The 18637-nt window shown below is 52.6% G+C and overlaps 4 protein-coding genes across 4 annotated transcripts; 2 read left to right on the plus strand and 2 right to left on the minus strand.

Annotated features, from left to right (window-relative positions):
• Positions 1–5: 5 nt before the first annotated feature.
• On the plus strand, positions 6–257 carry PODANS_7_6340 (uncharacterized protein; the record flags this gene model as incomplete). Its single annotated transcript, XM_001907955.1, has 1 exon — positions 6–257. A coding segment is annotated over one exon (252 nt), but the record flags the coding sequence as incomplete, so codon positions are not given.
• Positions 258–2238: 1981 nt separating this feature from the next.
• Positions 2239–7693, minus strand: PODANS_7_6350 (uncharacterized protein; the record flags this gene model as incomplete). Its single annotated transcript, XM_001907956.1, has 3 exons — positions 2239–2796; positions 2854–7233; positions 7292–7693. 3 exons carry the CDS (start codon positions 7691–7693, stop codon positions 2239–2241), a joined length of 5340 nt encoding a protein of 1779 aa, XP_001907991.1.
• A 1376-nt stretch (positions 7694–9069) lies between these two features.
• Positions 9070–11619, plus strand: PODANS_7_6360 (uncharacterized protein; the record flags this gene model as incomplete). The annotated part of the gene is made up of 1 exon (XM_001907957.1): positions 9070–11619. A coding segment is annotated over one exon (2550 nt), but the record flags the coding sequence as incomplete, so codon positions are not given.
• Positions 11620–13520: 1901 nt separating this feature from the next.
• Positions 13521–17533, minus strand: PODANS_7_6370 (uncharacterized protein; the record flags this gene model as incomplete). Its single annotated transcript, XM_001907958.1, has 3 exons — positions 13521–17068; positions 17142–17329; positions 17466–17533. 3 exons carry the CDS (start codon positions 17531–17533, stop codon positions 13521–13523), a joined length of 3804 nt encoding a protein of 1267 aa, XP_001907993.1.
• Between the last annotated feature and the right edge of the window lie 1104 nt (positions 17534–18637).

The raw sequence follows: 18637 nt of genomic DNA on the forward strand, positions 1-18637 counted from the left end.
GTTTATTTGCGTGTATAAATCCAAAGGATTTTCCTGGTATGAAGGCTAGTTCGGGGTTGACGAAACGGTTGAAGGAGCAGGGGTGTCTGATTAGTATCAAGAAGGGGAACGAGAAGAGGGAGACGCCTGGGGGTGGGGGTGGGGGTGGTGGGAGGAGGGGGGCCGAGGAGGTTGAGGAGGAGGAGGAGGAAGGGGAGGGGGATAGTGAGGGGGAGGGGGAGAAGAGGGGGAGGAAGAGGGTGAAGAGGAGCGCGTGACTCGCTGGGGTGTTTTGTTGTTTGCTCCTCCTCCCTTTTTGGAGGGGGGCAGGGGATGGTGATGATGATTATGATGATGAGAGGACACCGCTCAGAAAGGGCGGAGAGAAGAGTGGCGGGTGGCATTTGAAATGCTAACGCCACGGTGACAATAACAACCACAAGCAACAGAGCTGAACTGGTCAACCATACAGACAAGTTCAGATGCTTTTTTTCCAGCAAAGAGCGAACAGATACCCCATCATCTTGTTTTTTTAATCTCCTATTTCACTTTTCTTTCCGAGAAAACACCCACATGACGGAACAACAGCAACAATCATGAAGGGACGAACTGGACAAAAGCAAACGGGAAAAGTTCGGGGCCACGGAACACAGAGGGACCAAAACGGACTGCGAGTACGGAAAAACGAGTCTCCTCCGGGTTGGATGTTTTTTTTTCTTGCTCTTTTTGGGTGTAACTGGTGTCGCTTGAACTAGATCTCTTTTATGAGACTTTTGGTATCACGGTTCGGTTGGCGAGGGCGACGACGGAGTTAAGAGTGAGCATGTCAAGCTTGTGCGTTTCGTTCTGCTTTTTGCTTTTATGGTCTTACCGATACGGAGAGAAAGACTGGGAAACAAGTTCTGTGTGCATTTTGCATCTTAGCGAGCTTTCTAAGAGAGAAGAGAGGGAGATACCAAATCAACATCGATCAAAAGTGTTCTACTCATTCATGAGGCCTGTTCCGGTTTGACCAGTGGTTTAAATGTCAATGATCAGAGAATGGGGGTGTAGTATGATTTGGCATGAGAAAATGACCTGAGGTGCTTGAGCGAGCGAGTGAGTGAGTGAGCGTGCTGCTCAGCTAATTCAGCATGAGTATGTTAAGTGAGAGCGTGAGCAAGAAAGCTCACCTCGCCATAAAAAGATAAAACGTCACTATGCGGGACATCTCTCTCAACCCCATCACCAGATCCAGTATCCCGGCCTATCCTTCACAACCTCTCAATTTCGGCAACCTCGACCGCAAAAACGCATGTCTAAAACAACCCTCACAACCTTCCTATGTCTCAAAGTGAGGTGGCGTGCTACATACCTCCAGAAAAATAAACAATACCTCTGACTCAACCCACAATCGGGAAACCTCCCATTCGTGATTCATACCTTTCCCTCCTCATGCATACTGTGCAGCAAGCCACCACCCCCAAAAAAGCAACAACAACACACCTACCTACATATACATACATACACACTAGAAATTTCCATACCGTGACAATCACCCCAAAAAGACAAAACCAACCCCCATCCTCTTTCGGACCCCTTCCACCCCTCCTAACTGGCCACAATCCCCCCCTTTCCCTTTCACCGGTTTCACCACAGTGCGCGCGCCGCGATCTTTCCTTTCTTCTTTTCCCGGTGTGATAGAGAGCACATACGTAAGACTACACTAGTACACATGTAGGTTGCCGATCTCCCTCTTCTAGTCGCTTCCCATATGCAAATGCACCTCCAACTAACAACAACAAACCAGGTTTTGTACACGACAAACCCAAAACAAGCATCATCCTTGTTCACTTTGGGAATCACACATCCGACTGAGGAAGGGAATAAGAAAATCTAGGAATGTTTGCTCCTGGTTTTGTCTTTCATTCTCTTGGCTGCTTGGAAGAGGTTGGAGATTGAGCAGAAGGTGGGGTGGGGGTTATACACATCACTCTAGATAAGGCAAGGCTGTAAATCACAAGCGCGGCTGACGAGCACTGTCAATGAAAGCAAACCCAAAACACCTGCTTTTCATTTTTATAAACCTTCCTGGATATCAAGACCAGAAACCAACAGTGAGTAACTACTGTAGAGACAATTACATTTTAACAAAAAGAAAGAAAAAACCATGATTTGGCCATGCCGGTATCAACTCCGCCTCCCCCCTCCTCCCGTGAATAATGCTTCCTTCCCCTTCCCCCTCCTTATCAATATCTCAAATTTACACACCCCTACTCTCTACTCATCATCATCGCTCTCCTCCTCCTCCTCCTCAACAACCTTCCCCTTCTTCTCAGCCGCCTTCTTAGCCCACTCCTGCGCCTTGGCGCTAACCCTCTCCCTGCTCTTCTTATCCCCATTCTTATCCTCCCACTGCGCCCACCTCTTGAACCAAGTCTTGGCCTGCTTGGGCTTGAGACCCTTAACCTTGCTGCCGCGATCAAACAAATCACGGACAGTGGCGGGATCACTAGTGCCGACCGAGGTCTCAAGGTCGACAAACTGGTTCCACAAGTCGAATCTCTTGGGGAAGGCGGCGAGAATGGTCTCAAACAGTGAGCGACCCTGTTCGCGGTCACCGTTGGAAGAGCGGAACTCGAGCGCGGCAAACTTGGGCATCAACTCCAGAATGACGGGCTTCCCGCCTCCCAGCGACTTTTCGGCGCGGGGAAGAAGGGCACGGGCCTTGTCGGGACGGTCATACTTGGTGTGGAGGAAATGGGCATAGTTGATCCAGACGCTGGGGGACTTGGAGCCGAACTTTTTGATGATCTTCTCAAAGAGGTCATCTGCTTCCTATTGCTGGGAGTTAGTGACTGGTCTATCATAAAAATAAATTAGGGAGTGGCTTACCTTGAGCTTGCCAGACTGAATGTAACTGCTGGCCAGACGCTCATAGACTTCTTGCTCATCGTTGTAGGTGCAGGCACGCTTGAAAAGCTCCTCAACAGTCTCTTCTGTGCCATAGGCAACCTCGAGATTGAGGTAAGCAATCCAGACGTTCAGCTTCTCAAGCTCCTCCTTGATGTTGATCGTCTTGATCGCACGCTCAGCCACCTGTCTCGCGCTGGCAAGATCGCTGACTTGCATCTGGAAAGCCATGTAGGCAATCCACAGCTCTGACGAATCAGGCTGACCCAGAAGGAGACGCTCGTAATCACTCGTCGTCTGAGGCCCGTTGACATCAAGCTCGGCTGTCCGGTCGACCTGGGCCCGAGACTCACGCTGCTGCTGCTGCTTCTTTTTCTTGATCGGCTCATCAGTGCTGCCAGCGGCCTTGTCATCTTCATCCAAAGCATCGGCATTCCAGCTGAAGCCGCCGGTCTCGAGACCCTTGACGCCTTCTGTTTGGGCATCATCCATCTCGACGTTGCTGTCAGCGTCATCATCATCATCCTCATCGTCAGAGTCAGCATTGATAACGAGGGCGCCGCCAGCACCAGCATCGCTCATGTCTTCATCCTCGCTGTCCAAGGCGGCACCAGCATCTTCATCGCTATCCACGTCCATCTCATCGTCGTCCTTAAAGTACGACGGCTTCAGGCCGAGGTTGATGCGCTTTGTCTTCTCCTCCACCTTGAGAACACGAGCCTTGACCTTGTCACCCTCACTGTAGAGCGCCTTGGCGTCCTTGATCGCTCTGTCGGCCATTTCAGAGCGGTGGCACAAACCGGAGAGACGATCAGAACCATCAATGTCGATAAAAGCACCAAAGTCCTCCACCTTGCGGACCTTGCCCGTCACGATTTGACCTTCCTTCAGGTCCGAGAATGTGATTGGGGGCACATAGTCTTTGCTCAGGATGGAAGGCCTCAAGCTCATCTCCAGGCGACCGTTGCTTACAGAAATGATACGGCCCTTGACAAGCTGGTCAATCTGGAAGTGCTCCTTCCAGTCCTTCAGGTAAGAGTCTGATAAGTTCTTGATCTGGACCATAGCCACAATGTCACCACCAAGCGTAACAAAGAGACCCTTGTCAGACACATTCTTGACGAACCCACGAAGGACATCGCCCACAGCGATCTTGGTGTCCTTAGTGATCTCCTTGTCTGTAACCTCGAGTCTTGAGCTGAGCACGCGAGAGGGGCGCATCGACAATCTCAGTCTCTTGTTGCTCTTGTCGATATCGAGCACGGCGACACGGACAATTTCGTGCTTGGAATGCTTCAGAGGGTTGGCTTCCTCGTAATCATCCGCAAGATCGCACAAGAAAACAGGTCCAGCCACAGACTCGCTGAGCTTAACAAACACGACGTTGTCGGTAGTCTTGGTGACCTTTCCAGGAAGCACCATGCCCTTCTGGATCTTGTCCCAGGTCAACGGGTTCTCTGCATTGGGATCGCGAGCCGAGAGGTCGAGACGGTTCCTCTCTGCGTCCACGTGGATGACACGGACTTGGAGGACAGAGCCGATAGGGAAACTCTTCGCCACATCCTGCAATTTTGACAAGTCATCGGAAAGCTCAACGGCGCTGATTCTGCCGCGAACATTAGGTGACAGGTTGACCCAGATGTGATTCTGAGCGACATTGTTGACAAACGCCAGATGAGTTTGCCCCACCTCAAGCTTCGCGTAGCTCAGAGGCTCTGGGGTAGAGCCTTCTTGAAGATCACTTGGCTTGGCCGAGAGCTCCAGGACCGTGTGGCTTGAGCGGTGAGAAATGGGCAAGAAACGGTGGTTGCGAGCGTCATGAATACCAAGAACACGCACGTCGATGATATCGCCAGTCTTGAACTTGCCCAAAGGCTTCTTCACGCTGCGAATGTCCTCGAACTTGTCAAAGACCTGCGAAACATCGATACGGCCTTGGATGTTGTCGGCAAGGTCAACATTGATCTGTGTATCCTTGGCAGACTTTACCCTCGCCTTAGTGATCTTGCCAATCGGGAGATCTTCCATAGTCAAGACCGACAGATCCAGGGCATTCATAGCCTTGTCGGCCGACTTGCTAGAGGCCTTTGCCTGAACGTCTTCACCACCCTCCGATGGGATAGCAACAACGATACGGTTAAGATCCTTGTCGACCGATGTGATCTTGACAGTGACAGACTGCAGCTTTTGGAAGCCAAAGCTTGGCTTATCCTGGATATCGCGTGGCAGCTTGGTCTTGGGGAGCAGCGCTGTCAGCCTGCCAGCAAACTGGACGAAGGCGGCCGTGGCAGTGATGTTGCGAATGAAGCCAGGTACAACGTCACCCACACGTGCCCGGTCAATTGTGTGAAGAAGCTTGCCCTTCTTCGCCGCTTCGACAAGGCTTGGCTTGTGAGAGAGGATGATGGACCGACGAGCTTCGTTCTTTTCAAGAACAACCAGTTCCGTAAGAGTCTGATTGACGTGGATCTTCTTGAGCGCAGACTGTGTTTTGCTGACCGACTTGTCGGTGAGGTGTCTGACAGGGAGGATGGCCTTCAACGAGCCCTCGACGAGCTCGACAAAGATATCATCTTCTGTCTTTTGTGTGACCTTGGCGGTAACCAAGTTGCCAATTTGGAGCTTCTTCAGTGCAACCTGCTTCTCCAAACCAAAGGCTGATGGGTCCTTGCAGGACACAATCATTCTCTTTTCCTCAGGGTCAAAGCTGAGGACGTAAACACTAATAGTCTGGCCCTCACGGAAATGCTCCTTGGGATCCTGGATGTAGGCCTCGCTCATCTCAGACACCGGAAGGAAACCACGAAGCTGTCCGTAAAACTGAACGATAGCACCCCGATCCAGAAGCTTAACAATGGTACCGAACGTCTGAAGCCCGACGGCAAGCTCGTCGTATGACTTGACCGGAGGAGCATCGGAGTTCACCAGTGTCTTCTTCAAGGTAAGCCGCAGCTGATGTCTTGCTGGGTTGGTTGACAGGACACGGGTCTTGACCTTCATTCCTTCCCTGAATTTCTTCTCGGGGTGCTGCAGATGGACATCGGAAAGATGCATTTCAGGAACCAGACCGGAAATACCCTCGGCAACCTTCACGATCAAACCGCCAAGCCCATGCTCGTTGACGACCAACTTTTCAACCACACCCGGCACCACCACTCCCACGGGGATGTCTTGTATTCTCAAGAATGGCTGCTCCAAGACACTCTTCTCCATCGACAGGTTGTACATGCCATCGAAAGGATTGTAGCCAACTACACGAGCAGCGTGGACGGACCCAACCTTGTAAGGGCCGCTGGTCTCGAACAGCGAGTCCACCTTGCCATCCTTCACTCTGGAGATGTGCACGAAGCCTGGTACACCCTCGACACCAACATCGACATAGAGGCCAATTTCGGGCTCAACCCTTTGAACAGTGCACTTTTCAATGATGGTAGAATGGGCGAGAATGTCCACTGGCAATGATTCGATGCCGTTCTTGGTTTTGGCGATTTTCGGTTTAAGTGACAGCACGTGTGGCAGCAGGGAAATGCCGAGTTTGGGCTTTCTTGCGGTGGGGAAATTGCAGATGATCCTCGCCTTGATCCGCGAGCCAACCTTGTACTCGTCCACAATGTCAACGGCACCAGGGCCAGCGTTTGAGTGAACCAGATCAGCAGTCACATCCAAATGACCCATCACCTTGCCCACAAGGCCGTGCTCGGTGACTTCGGAAACCAGGATATCGGCCGCGGTGCCTGGTAGGAACGAGTCGATAGTCGTGGCCTCGGATGGGAAGCTTTTGATGCTGCCGATGCGGTCCTCCAAGGTGGAAAGCTGTACAACCTTGCCGCTGGCAGCTTTGCTGGTCGCAATACAAAGCAGAACTGAGCCAGGCTGAACACTTTCTTCCGGAATGCCCTTGTCGAGTTGTTTCCGAGGCAAAAAGCCCTTCAATTTTGAGTCTGAGATGTTGACATCCATAACAAAACCATGATCCTCCACACTAACAACCGAAGCCATAAGAGTAGTGTTCTCGACGATATCCTGCTCTGACATGCCAGAGTTGGCGAGCGCCGGCTGGAGTGATAGCTCAATGTGGCGCTTGGGCTTTCCGTCGACCGAATCATCGTGTGTTGATACAACGTAGGCGCGAACATACTGGCCCATTCGGAAGATAGTTTGGAGGTCGATGTTCTCGTCGTCCTCGTCTGCTTGATCCTCCTCCTCGTCCTTCTCGGCGATTGCCTGTAACCTTTGTGTAAAGATATCTGAAATAGCCGTAATTGGAACGTGGCCGACGAGGTTGTTGGGAAGCGCAACGGCAACATCGGTGAGGTTGATGCCGCAGACTGTACCGAGCACCAGGGAGCCCTTGACCAAGCGCTGGAAGTTGTTAGCAACGCCATCAATGGCAACCCCATGACGAAGTTCCTCTTCTTACCTTGAAGTTCAAGCTTTCTACCTTGATGGCATCCTCGTCTTTTACAGGTTCTACCTCTCCACCCTTGGACTTGCGTGCCTTCTTCTTCTTGGATTTCTCTCCTCCAGATTTCTTGCTGGCAGCCTCTTCGAAGAGGACATCGTTCTTGGCCTGGATCTGAATTTGCTTTTGTTCGAGGGGGGTCAAGACACTGGCGCCACCTCTGGGAAACAATGGCTCTTCCTCCTTGATCAGAGATGTTGCTGGGGTAGACGGCTTTGATGGTTTTGCGTCGCCCTTCTTGTTGGAGTCCTTGGTTGAATCGCTTCCTTTCGCCCTTTTGGAGGGTCGCGTATCATTTGTAGGCTTTGCCGACTTGGAGGCAGAGCCGTCGGGGCCCTCTTTGCGCTTTAACGAACCCATGGCGGATAGTTGATGTTTGGGTCGTTGTAAGTGACGGGAGGCTCGTTCGCAACCACAAGAAGCTGGCACCCACCACAAAAATTTCTGGTGGGTCCTGCCCATTGGCGATAACGATAACAAAAGCGGTGAACGGCACCGGTGGGGCTTTGGAAGAGACCCTGGATCATCCCAGAGTTGACATGGAACGCTTCTGCTTCTGCCGAAGATGTTCAACCTGATAATCGGATGAACTACAGATGGCAATATGACCTACCAAATGACTAATTTTCTAGCCAAACACTCCATCTTCTGTCCAAATTAGCATTGTTCTCTTTTCTTACATTGGTATTTCTCATGCAAGATGTCATGGTCAAACCAGGGTTAGGGTAGAGTACAGCAACGCCCCATCACTCACCTCTTCGTTACTTGCCCACCACATGCTCCTCCCCACGTTCACTTGACGCCTGAAACCTTGAAGCCCAAAGATATGGAAAAACTGAACTTCATGGCTGTTGTTGGAGAATTGGACGAGCTGGTTGTTGGTTGCTAACTTCAAGTAGAGTAGTGTATATGTAAAGATACGTGGCCCAAGCTTTCGACGTTGCAGTTCCAGGGACCAGCCGCTGATACAGTCTTGTCAATGGTGTTTGATTTGGAGTCTTTGGAGGGGGATCATCCTGTCAGGCAATATGGGTGTTAGTGACAGCTTTCACGACGGTGAGCTATGACTGTCTACGGACAATTATTTAGACCGACAGCTGGAGTTGACCGACTGTTTATCCGAGCGAAGAGTGTCTCACATGGAATTTAAACTTTCGGTGTCCAAAGCCAAGTCTCGCAAATGCATGGCCTGTAAAATGATCCCGTGCGCCCAGAAGCGGCTTTCGGTAGTGCCCCCAACCACTGGGATGACGTATCCGGGGGTCGTTCCTCGGCCACCCACTCAACAAGTCGCGCCGTCACCCAAACGCAACCTGAACACATGGCCCAAGGCAACGACAACTGAGAACAAAAAGACGACAAGACAGCCCCCCATCGCCTCAAACCCATACTCCATACGACACTCGAACTCAAGCGACTACACCCTGGACTGGTAGGACACTCGCGAGAACCCCATCAGAGCCGCCATGGCTCCCAGGAAACGAGCAAAGCCGAACCCGGTCCAGCAGAGTGCGCCAACAACGCAGTCATCAGACACTGCGGATCAAATCACATCGCCGGCCGCCTCTACACCCCCACAGAGCATTCCGCCATCTCTGAAAACCCATGGAAGTGGCGATCGCGCATCCAGCTCTGGCCCAGGCTCGAAGCAGGTAAGCACCATTATCCCATGCGCGCCATCCTCAAGCAGCCCCTTTAGGCAACTCTTATCGATTGACACGTAGCAGGTGAACAAGACTCGTAGTTGGTATGGGTCTTTATCGAAGAAGTCTGCAGCATCCACCCAAGTTGCGCGCGAGACCATCTTGGGTGGAACCTCGAAACCTATGGCTACCGCCGACTTTACTCGGTTTGATACAAAGAAGCCTTCTGATATGAGTGGCGACGAAGCACCGACCCCTGCTCCTTCTTCACTATCGAAATCACACGATTCTGGCGTTGGATTCGCGAGCGATGGAACCCGAGGCCTGAAAACACCGAGCTCCAAGACCGTTGTGAAGCCTGCAAACGGACAGGCAGAGGCCAAGACTACGGCTAAGTCGGAGGACGTGGTCATGGAAACCGAAGACAATGGGAAAGAACAAGAAGAGACACCACCTGCCAAATCAGCTACGGATCAGAGTACAGGTCCTACGGTACCCACTGCGTCTGCAGCTACAACTACGCGACCTACATCAACATGGCTAGGAGGGTGGTGGGGAAGCTCACAGCCTCCAGCTCCAGCATCAGCACCGGCCTCGCAAATGGACGTCGCGGAGGAACCAGCCACACAAGCAACACTTGCTGGTAGCCAGGTCCCAGAGAACGCAACACAAGAGCCCGCCCCTCGAGACCCGCCAGAACAACAGTCGCCGGACATAGCCGAGCAAACCGAGGCACAGAACCAAGCACATGCCGCTACTGGTGGAGGTTATGGATCTTGGATCTGGGGTTGGGGAGCGGGAAAGAGCGTACCAACTTCACAGCCAGCAAAAACTGCTTCAGATTCTACAACAGACCAATCTACAGCGGAAGTGCCCAAAACAGACAGCACCAGCGACTCAGCGAAGGAGCCCGAAGACACCATCATGCAGGGTGCCCCACCAATCGAGGAGACTCCGGCGCCCTCAGGTTCTACAACATCAGACCCAGCCCCAAAAACAGGCTCAACATGGGCATTCTGGTCTCGACAATCAGGGCCTACATCGGGAAAGAAGTCAGCCGAGGATTCCGACGAAGGTCAGCTTGCGGTGATGGGGGAAAGCTCGGAACACCGCCCAAAGAGAGCCAAGTCCATGGAGTTCAAAGGCTCTCCACCCAAGGAAACCCCTATCAAGTCTGGTAAAAAGGAGGAACCAGCCAAGGATCTGTCGATCAAGTCTGACAAAACTGGGAAGAAGGAAGAGTTGGCCAAAGCTTCAGCCAGTCCGCCAGGCAAGGCAGCTTCCATCAGGAGATCCAAGAGGGACCGTCCAGAATCGATGGAAATCGATGACACGACCCCCATTCGTCCTGGTACCCCCAAGGCAGTGGAAGCTCCGGCCAAGGGAGCTGCGCAGAAAACACCAGCCTCATCAACAAAAACTACCGCACCCAACCTTGTGCTTCCGTCTTTTAATGGAACCTACAAACTCAAAGAAAACCCCTCGATCGTCAAGCAAATCACCCGTATTCTTCTTCGAGGAAGCCAAGCTCCTTCAAACAAGCACGTCTACATTTCCAAAGACCTCCCCAAAATAAAGAAAGCGATTGCCATCGGCGTTCACGGGCTCTTCCCCGCGAACTATCTCAGGACAGTTATCGGCCAGCCAACAGGCACATCGATCAAGTTTGCCAACCACACCGCCGACGCCATTAAACGCTGGGCAGATAAACACGGCTGTGGAGACTGCGAAATCGAAAAAGTAGCCTTGGAAGGTGAAGGCAAGATTGGGGAAAGAGTAGAGAACCTCTGGAACTTGCTCCTCAACTGGATCGACCAGATCAGATCGGCTGAATTGATCCTCATCGGGTGTCACTCTCAAGGTGTGCCAGTGAGTATCATGCTCCTGGCCAAGCTAATCGAAATGGGCGTGGTCAACAAGGCCAGGGTCGGTGTCTGTGCCATGGCGGGGGTTTCTTTGGGACCGTTCCCCGATTACAGGACTAGTATGGGGTATTTGATGGGCTCGGCGGGGGAGCTGTGGGCGTTTGGGGACCCAAGAAGCGAGGTCAGCCAGCGGTTGGAGGCAGCAATGAAGGTTTGCTTGGGGTACGGGGTGAGGATCACGCTGGTGGGGAGCATTGACGATCAGCTTGTGCCGATGGAGTCGGCTGTTTACGCACCGGTGCACCACCCTTACATTTTCCGAGCGGCGTTTATCGACGGGAGGATCCACGCACCGGATTTTATTGCTCATTTGGTTGGCTTTGCGCTGAAGCTGAGAAACTTGGGGGTTTCGGACCATGGGCTGATTAGGGAGCTGAGCACGCCGCTGGCGGGGAGTTTGTACTCTGGGGAGGGCCACTCGAGGCTGTATGATGACGAGCAGGTTTATGATCTTGCCGTGAGCCATGCGCTGGAGACGACGGATGTGCCGGGAGCGAATCCGGCTGCTGAGATGAGTAGAATGGGGGGCGCGCTGGTGAATCCGAATCCGTATCATTTGCCTTGGATCATGAGGGGGTTGCTGGAGGAGGATTTTGTGAAGAGTGAGTTGGGGGAGGAGACGAGGGAGTTGGTGAGGCAGTTTGATGATTGGAAGCCGGTGACCAAGGCGCTGAAGGATGTGAAGTATCGGTTGGAGGCGGTGAGGTCCAAGTTATAGGAGGATGGCGTTTTTGGGTTGGGTTATTTGCATGGGCGGTAGGTGTTTTTGGTTTGGGGAAGGTGGTAGGCGTTGCTTTTGGGTTGGCGTTGGTGGTTTTTGGGTGTAACAGCAAGGAGTGGTTGGGGAGTTTTGCTTCATGGCGAGGGGTTGGTCGAAGTGTTCAACAAGAGACGACTTTGGGAACAGATGAGACGGAGAGGGGAGCGTTGGGTTTGGGGCATTTAGAGGCGTGTTTGGTAGACAGGACAGGCATGGCTAGCATATTTGGGGGCATATACACAGAGGAAGAGGTGTTACTATGAATGAATATATAATCTAACATTACAGTCGACTTGGCCATTGTTGACCTAGGTCGCTGGGGTTAAACTGAGAGGAGTTCGAGACCACTTCCTTGGCCACCACACAGGAGAATCTTCGAATCTTGTTGGCAATTTGCTTGTGGATTGGTGGTGCTTTGTAGGCATGTGCCATAACTCCTCGTGCCTTCCTTAACTTACTCTTCGCTCCTTCCCTTGCAGAATCCGCTCCTTCCATCGTTCCTCCCTCAATCCCCGCTTGTCCTTTCCGTCATTTCCCCCCACCCCTTTCCCTGCCTTTTCAACTCGAGCTCTCTCTGATGTTAACCTCCACGGCATCACTCCTCAATCTAGTTCGTAGAAGAGATGGGAGTTGCTAGAGGAGGATATGTACCTACCCATCATTAAACAGACCACGACTTTGTAATAAATAGTGAGCAGCGAAAATACTCCCAAAAAAAGGATGAAAAAAAGGAAGGAAAAAGGCCAAAAAGTGACAAAAAAATGACGACCTATTATGGACTCGAACCTTGGGCATCCGGAAAACGTTGCAGGTTGATTCTCTCGTAACGTGGGAACCACAGGTCAACTGCGAGAGACACTCAAGGCCACTAGGTTATCTGGTTGGAGCCCCTTTATGACTGCTGCTCCCAGACTGACCCTTATGGTGAGTGGCATACGCATCACTGTGTGACTAGAGAAGCGGCTTTGGGACACAACCGTCTGAACGCAAATCAGGGTTACTAGAAATTCTCACCCAGTTAAGCAACCATGAGCAACAGTATGTATATCTCACCAGCCCAGGAAAGCACATCAACTCCCTCTCGTATTTCATAACAGGGCAGCAGAGAAAAACATTTGCTACATCTCCTAATAACCTCTTAGATTTCAACATACGGGCATGGGGTGATTGATATCAATGATGATGTGTAGAGGCCAGCCCATTCATTTCATTCTTTCTCTCTGCTTCTCCTCCTCAATCCCCGGCTATATACCCAGCCCCTCCTCCCCTCCACCACCTCCCCCAATCATCAACAACTAATCCATCCATCCCAGCCCCCCATCCGCTATATCACAAAAGAACTTTTTTCCACCTCTCTTCCCTCTTCCCTCTTCCATCCCTTGCCCCCCTCAACAACAGAGAGAAATACAAATGTGTTTTCAACAAAACTAAAAACAACGGGTGTGGCAGAATTTCCCCTCCTCACAGCAAGAAATGGGTGGTATCATGAATAAGACTATGAGAAAACATCAAACAAGTAGAGTAGTACACAAAAGGGTTTCCCAAAAAACATTGATTGGGAAATAATGGGGGGTAGGTGAAAAAACGTGACGGGGATCTAAACATCGTAATGGTTGTGCTGTGGCGAAAAAAAAGAAAAAGGAAAATAAAAGGTGTATCCGTAGGGGAGAGTTATATAATAGCAAGTTATAGTGTGTGAAACCGGGAGTCCAAAGGCCCCAGGGGTGAAGTGTACGCAAGGACCAGGTGTGCGGACAGGATGTTGTGTGGCGATGGTAGATGGTGACCCTAGCGCGAGTGGCTCTGGTAGGCTTCGGTGAGAACTGATCGCAATGTTAGTAAATATCAGAAATGCCGTGTTAATCATGGAACTCACTATGCAGGATATTCATCTGGCCAGCCCGATCCTCGCAGGCAACTTGGAGACCACTGCCCTCGACAAAGTCAAGCACAACGCTGTTGGGAAGCTCCTGCAACTCAACATCGGGGGTATAAGGAGGCTTGAAGTCGGTGATGTGATACCGCCTGAGAAGACCCGCCGCCTTGTTCTTGGTGGGCAGCATGGCAGTGCCAGAAACAGCACTGAGAATCAAGAAGCCTTGGCTGTCGAGGCAAATGCTCCGGCGCTTCCACAAAAGATTGTCGGGGAACTGAACATTGACATCTCCCATGAAGGCAACAATGCTTGGCTGAGCTGGCGAGGCGGAAGGAGTAGCCGTGGTGGCCCTGGAGGCAGCAGCAACCTCGGCGGCATTCTCCTCCGTGACAGTTGGGGAGATGGACGGGGGACCGGCCTTTCTGCTGTTGGGAACAAGAGTGTTGGAAAGGCGACGCATGAAACGGGACGTCCGGCTGCTCTTGCCCGGGTTGGGGCTAGCAGGGCTCTTCTTGATGCTCTCGGCATCAGAGTCAATCGAGACTTCAGTCGTACGGACAGGGGAGAGCACGCCGTTCTGATCAATTGAAGAACGACGGCTGCCAATGCTCAGCCGACGCGCAAAGCCACCAGAAGGCGCAGTGTTCTGATGGCTTGAAGGAGGACGGGGTGAGGATCTCGAGCCAGGGCTCATGGCTTGCCCAGGAGAGGGGGCAAGGTTGTCGGTAGAGGGGGACTTAGCACCCTTGATGAAGTCTTTGACCACGTTCAGCGAGGAGCGTCTCCCAGCACGGGGCACGCCTTGGCCGTCATCTGCAACTGACTCACGATCGTTAGCCGCCGACTGGCTGCCCTTTGAGAGACGACGCTGCAGCAGGGATTGTTTCCTTTCAATCTGGGGTCCATGGTCCAGAGACATCCGGCCTGACAGAGCGCTGAGAGGCCTCGACTGAACCTCCAACGAAACCCGCTTCTGAAGGTCAACCATCAGCGGTGAATGCTGAAGATCGTGTGTGTTGTACTCTGCTGGGTCAAGCTTCTGCTCTGACAGCCTGGTCGGATCTCGCACGATGCGGGCAGTGACCTGAACCGATTCCGGCTTGCCCCGTGGGGGGTTCCCACCTTCAAACATGGAGAGACGATTGACCACCGACCCGGACCTATCGCGCCTGATGATCGAAGCACCATCGGGTGATGACTCCACGGATCCCGGGGGGGAAGGTGTCGGTCTTCCACTCAACGAAGCCGTCCTATCGACCAAGGAAGGTGTCCGTGATGGAATTTTGCCATCTTTTCGAACAGCGAAGAAAGTGGACGATGGACGCTCCTTGGCCACCACCGTTTCCACAGGGGCCCCTGCTTTCCCTGAAAGCTGCTGTAGTGCTTTGATGCGCTCAGAGATACTCGAACCAATTTTGCCTGTCTTGGGCAGCACATCTGCCGCGGGCCGCGGAGCCTTTTGCAGATAGGCACTGGACGAGACAGATCGGGCAGAGCCTGGAACGGCCTCGTTGGGAGACAGCATGGAGCTTCGAACGGGGTTCGAGACTGTCCTCGAAAACCTCGACACGGCATCCAAACCTCCGACGGTGTTTCTCTTAAAATTCGCATCGTTGGGGAAGAATGGCGTGATGGGTGACTTGGAGACGGTAATGGGTGTGGCTTGTTGGACCGTGGCAGACTGCAGCTCATCGATAAAACCATCGTTGTCGAACATGCTGATCACCGATTGCCGCTTGTCCGCTCCAGGCGCATCCAACCCCGTCTTGATGGGCTCAGGGGCAGGTTTTGGTCTGGTGGCTTCTTCCGTTTCTGCGATTTGAGTATCCGCAACAGCCGGAACCGATTGCGTTTCTCGCGCTCTTACGTCGGTGATATCTGACCCTATGTTGGATGGCTGTCCAACAGTAGCTGTGTCAATCTGGCTCTCCACGTTGGCGATAGGTTTGGCGTCTTGAGTGGAGAACTTGGAGAGCGGAAGTCGCGCTGGAGATGTTTCTTCCTCGTTTTCGACCGCTGGTGCAGTCTCGGGATCAGTTGCTGAGGGCTCTTCCTTGACGGTTTCTGCAGAACCGGGACTACCTGCGTCTTCGTTGGAGACTCCGGCTGGGAAAGCCGCAACTGAGAACCGGGATACCGGTAAAGTCTGAACTGGAGGTTCCTGTGTCACCGTAGTGTTGGCGGATGCGGGCGCTCCGGCAGCACTGTCATCTTTCAGAACGGCCGATGCGTCTTCCATGGGTGCAATGATGCTTGTTGCCTGACCATCCAGAGATAGAGCGTCCGGTTTGTGACTGTTGGTCTCGGTTTGCTGGATCTCCTTTTCAATGGGAGTTTCCTTGCCCTGGTCCTTACCGAGAATGGTTTCGTCTGTAGAATCCGAGAGAGACGAAGCCTGGGTTGAATCACCGATATCAGAAGAGGCCAGGGGCGATGGAGGGTGCGAGTCTGTCTGAGCATCGACAGAGCCCAAATCAGTCACGATTTCAATCTCAATGCCTGAATCGGCTTTGTCGATAATGGCAGCTTCCTCTCCCGCAGCTTCAGGTGAAGCGCTTTCCATTGTCACCTCCTGTGGAGTTTCGAGGTGGTTGTCGTCTGCCAGACCTGGAGTGGTGGGTGCCGGAGAAACATCGCCTGCAGACAGGCCTTCCGCGGATTGCGAGTTCATCATCTTTTTCTTTTCTCTCAGCTTCATAGCCTTCAAAAGCCGTGCTTTTTCGGGTGAGATCGTGTTCGGCTTGCTTGGTGGCGGGGCAAGTGTGGCCGTAGGCACTGGTGCTGGGGCGGAGGCCGGGATGTCGCTACTGGTCAAAAATCGAGCAGGATCGTCTTCGACAGGCTTGGTTGGCGCCAGATCTGGAAACGGATTCTCCGGCTCCTCCTTGATCGGCGATTCCAGGACGTCTTCGTCGTCGTCGGCAGAACGGCCTTTCTTGGAAACCTTGGACAGTGCCTTGACACTAGAAGGCATTGATGCCACAAGTTTGGCAGTCCCGCCTCCAGGAGTCTTGGGGCGCCCTGACGCCTCAACTGAGGGCCTTGGACCGAGCCTTACTTTTGGTTTGGGGTAAGGATACGAGCTGCTAGGATAGAGGTCAAGCGAGGACATGCGCCTCCCCGCGTCATCGAACGATTGAGCCGGTGAAGAGGGCCTGTCAACACCCGTAAACTGAGGAGGATCTCGTCCGTCGGTGAATCTGGAAGCGTCGGGTATCGTGGCAAGATCTGCGTTGAGCTTCACCGGAGGCTGTACAACATATTGGCCCGGAGACCCAGGGCGATCGTGTTCCTGCACAGTCGATTGTCTTTTGCGATCTCGTTCCTCTTCCTCTTCTTCCTCGGCAATTTCCACCAATCGTCTTCGGCGCAACGAACTGGTAGAAGATGAAGTCGAACCCGAAGCAGCGTGGAGTGAGCAAGCAGCCGAGAGCTTGGTGTCCTTCAGTTCCTTCGCCTCGGTGATCTCAAACACTGTATCGTGGGGCGAGAAGCGGTCACAAACAGAATCAAAGTGAACGGTCACCCGCGCTGTCGGTTGTCAATCTTCAGCTGCTCCAACAAAGGCAAGGGAGTGCCCTAGGAAGGGCGGGGTGAAACAAACCTTGGACCAATCTGGAACAATCCTCAGGCAGGTATTTGATGATGACATTCCGACGCCTGTATCTCAGATATCCGTACAGCGGCGACTTGTCTGTATACTCTGCTATGTTGTTTCGAATCTCGACAATCCCGCCGGTGCCCTGACCCAGAAGCTCAACTTCATCGCGGCTAGCATACTTGAGCAGGAACCTGGTGGTTTCAGCATAATGTTAGCAAGCAGTTCCCGGGTAGCTAAGGTAAGTTGGAGGTGTAGCTGGGGGCCAAGGGGCAAAAGTCATGACTGGGCGCAATAAGGATTCAGGGATGTGGGTTGCTTTCAGGGAACATACCATCCCCCCGCCTCTGCAACGGCTGCTTCATATGCCTCCTTGACTCGCGGGTCGTCCAATCCATTCAACGACATCTCGGTATACCGCGCTTGTCGAAGGTGGCGCGCCTAGTCACCTCTACCTGCGACCAGAGGATGAAGCGGATGATTGTGGTTAAACTGGCTTCTCGCTGCCTCGACCGCGATGCCGGCGTGGTGCGGAAGATATAATCAAGAACAAATTCAGGGGTTGTAGGCAAGGCTGAACCGTTTTTATCGCACGTAGGTGAGCCGCGTCGTCTCCATGGAGTTGATTGGATATATCCGTCTCGAGGCGTTGTGGCAGCCCGGATGTAAGGCGCGCAAGATCATGGAACGGGATCTTGGATCGGCACCAGCGTTGCAGCAGATCAATCCGACAGTCGGTGGTTGCTTGGAAAGCAGCTTGTTTTTCTCTTAAAGAATGAATCAGACCACAAAATCCGAGCAAACAGCAAATCTCTTCAACAGTCAAGTTGTCTCAATCTCGAATGGTGGAGCTCCGGGCTTGACCGTTGGCAACGACGTTAATTGGGTAATTGAGATCAGATGCACTTCCGTAACGTGGCTCCGTTGGGCATTCGTTCCAGTGGTCGCGTGTAGAATTTAGTTGGGTTGGGTAAAGTAGGTGGGAAAGAAAGAGAAGAAGAGGCAATAACAGGACAAAAGAGAGCAAGCAATAATTCAATCAAGAAAAAGAAGACGACGAAGTAACCGTAAGTAGAGAGAGAGAGAGAGAGAGAGAGAGAGAGAGAGAGAGAGAGAATGTGTGTGTGTGTGTGTGTGTTCGACGAGTGGCAGCAGCAGGACAGAGAACTGAAGTTGTGCCGTTGCTCTGCTTGGGATGCGCCTGCTTCGCAAACGAACTGGGAAAAGGGGGCTCGTCGCGAGAGAGAGAAAAAAATGATTAAGTTAATAATGAGGGGATGCGATCAAAAGGAGGTTGAGAGGCGTCTGGCGTCTGGCGTCTGGCTGCTTGCCGTCGCTCCGTCACGGCGCTCCTCCTGGTGAGATAATTTATCTGCCATTGGCCACTGAATGGGCAAGCAGCAAGGGTGGGGAGTGGGAGACGAGAATGGTCCCAGCACAGGGCATCGTGAGAGTGGGGACCTTGCAGAGGGGTCCAGGAACCGGGCCATGGTGTGAATTTC

The sequence above is a fragment of the Podospora anserina genome, chromosome 7 (genome assembly GCF_000226545.1).
Source record: "Podospora anserina S mat+ genomic DNA chromosome 7, supercontig 1".
NCBI lineage: Eukaryota > Fungi > Ascomycota > Sordariomycetes > Sordariales > Podosporaceae > Podospora > Podospora anserina.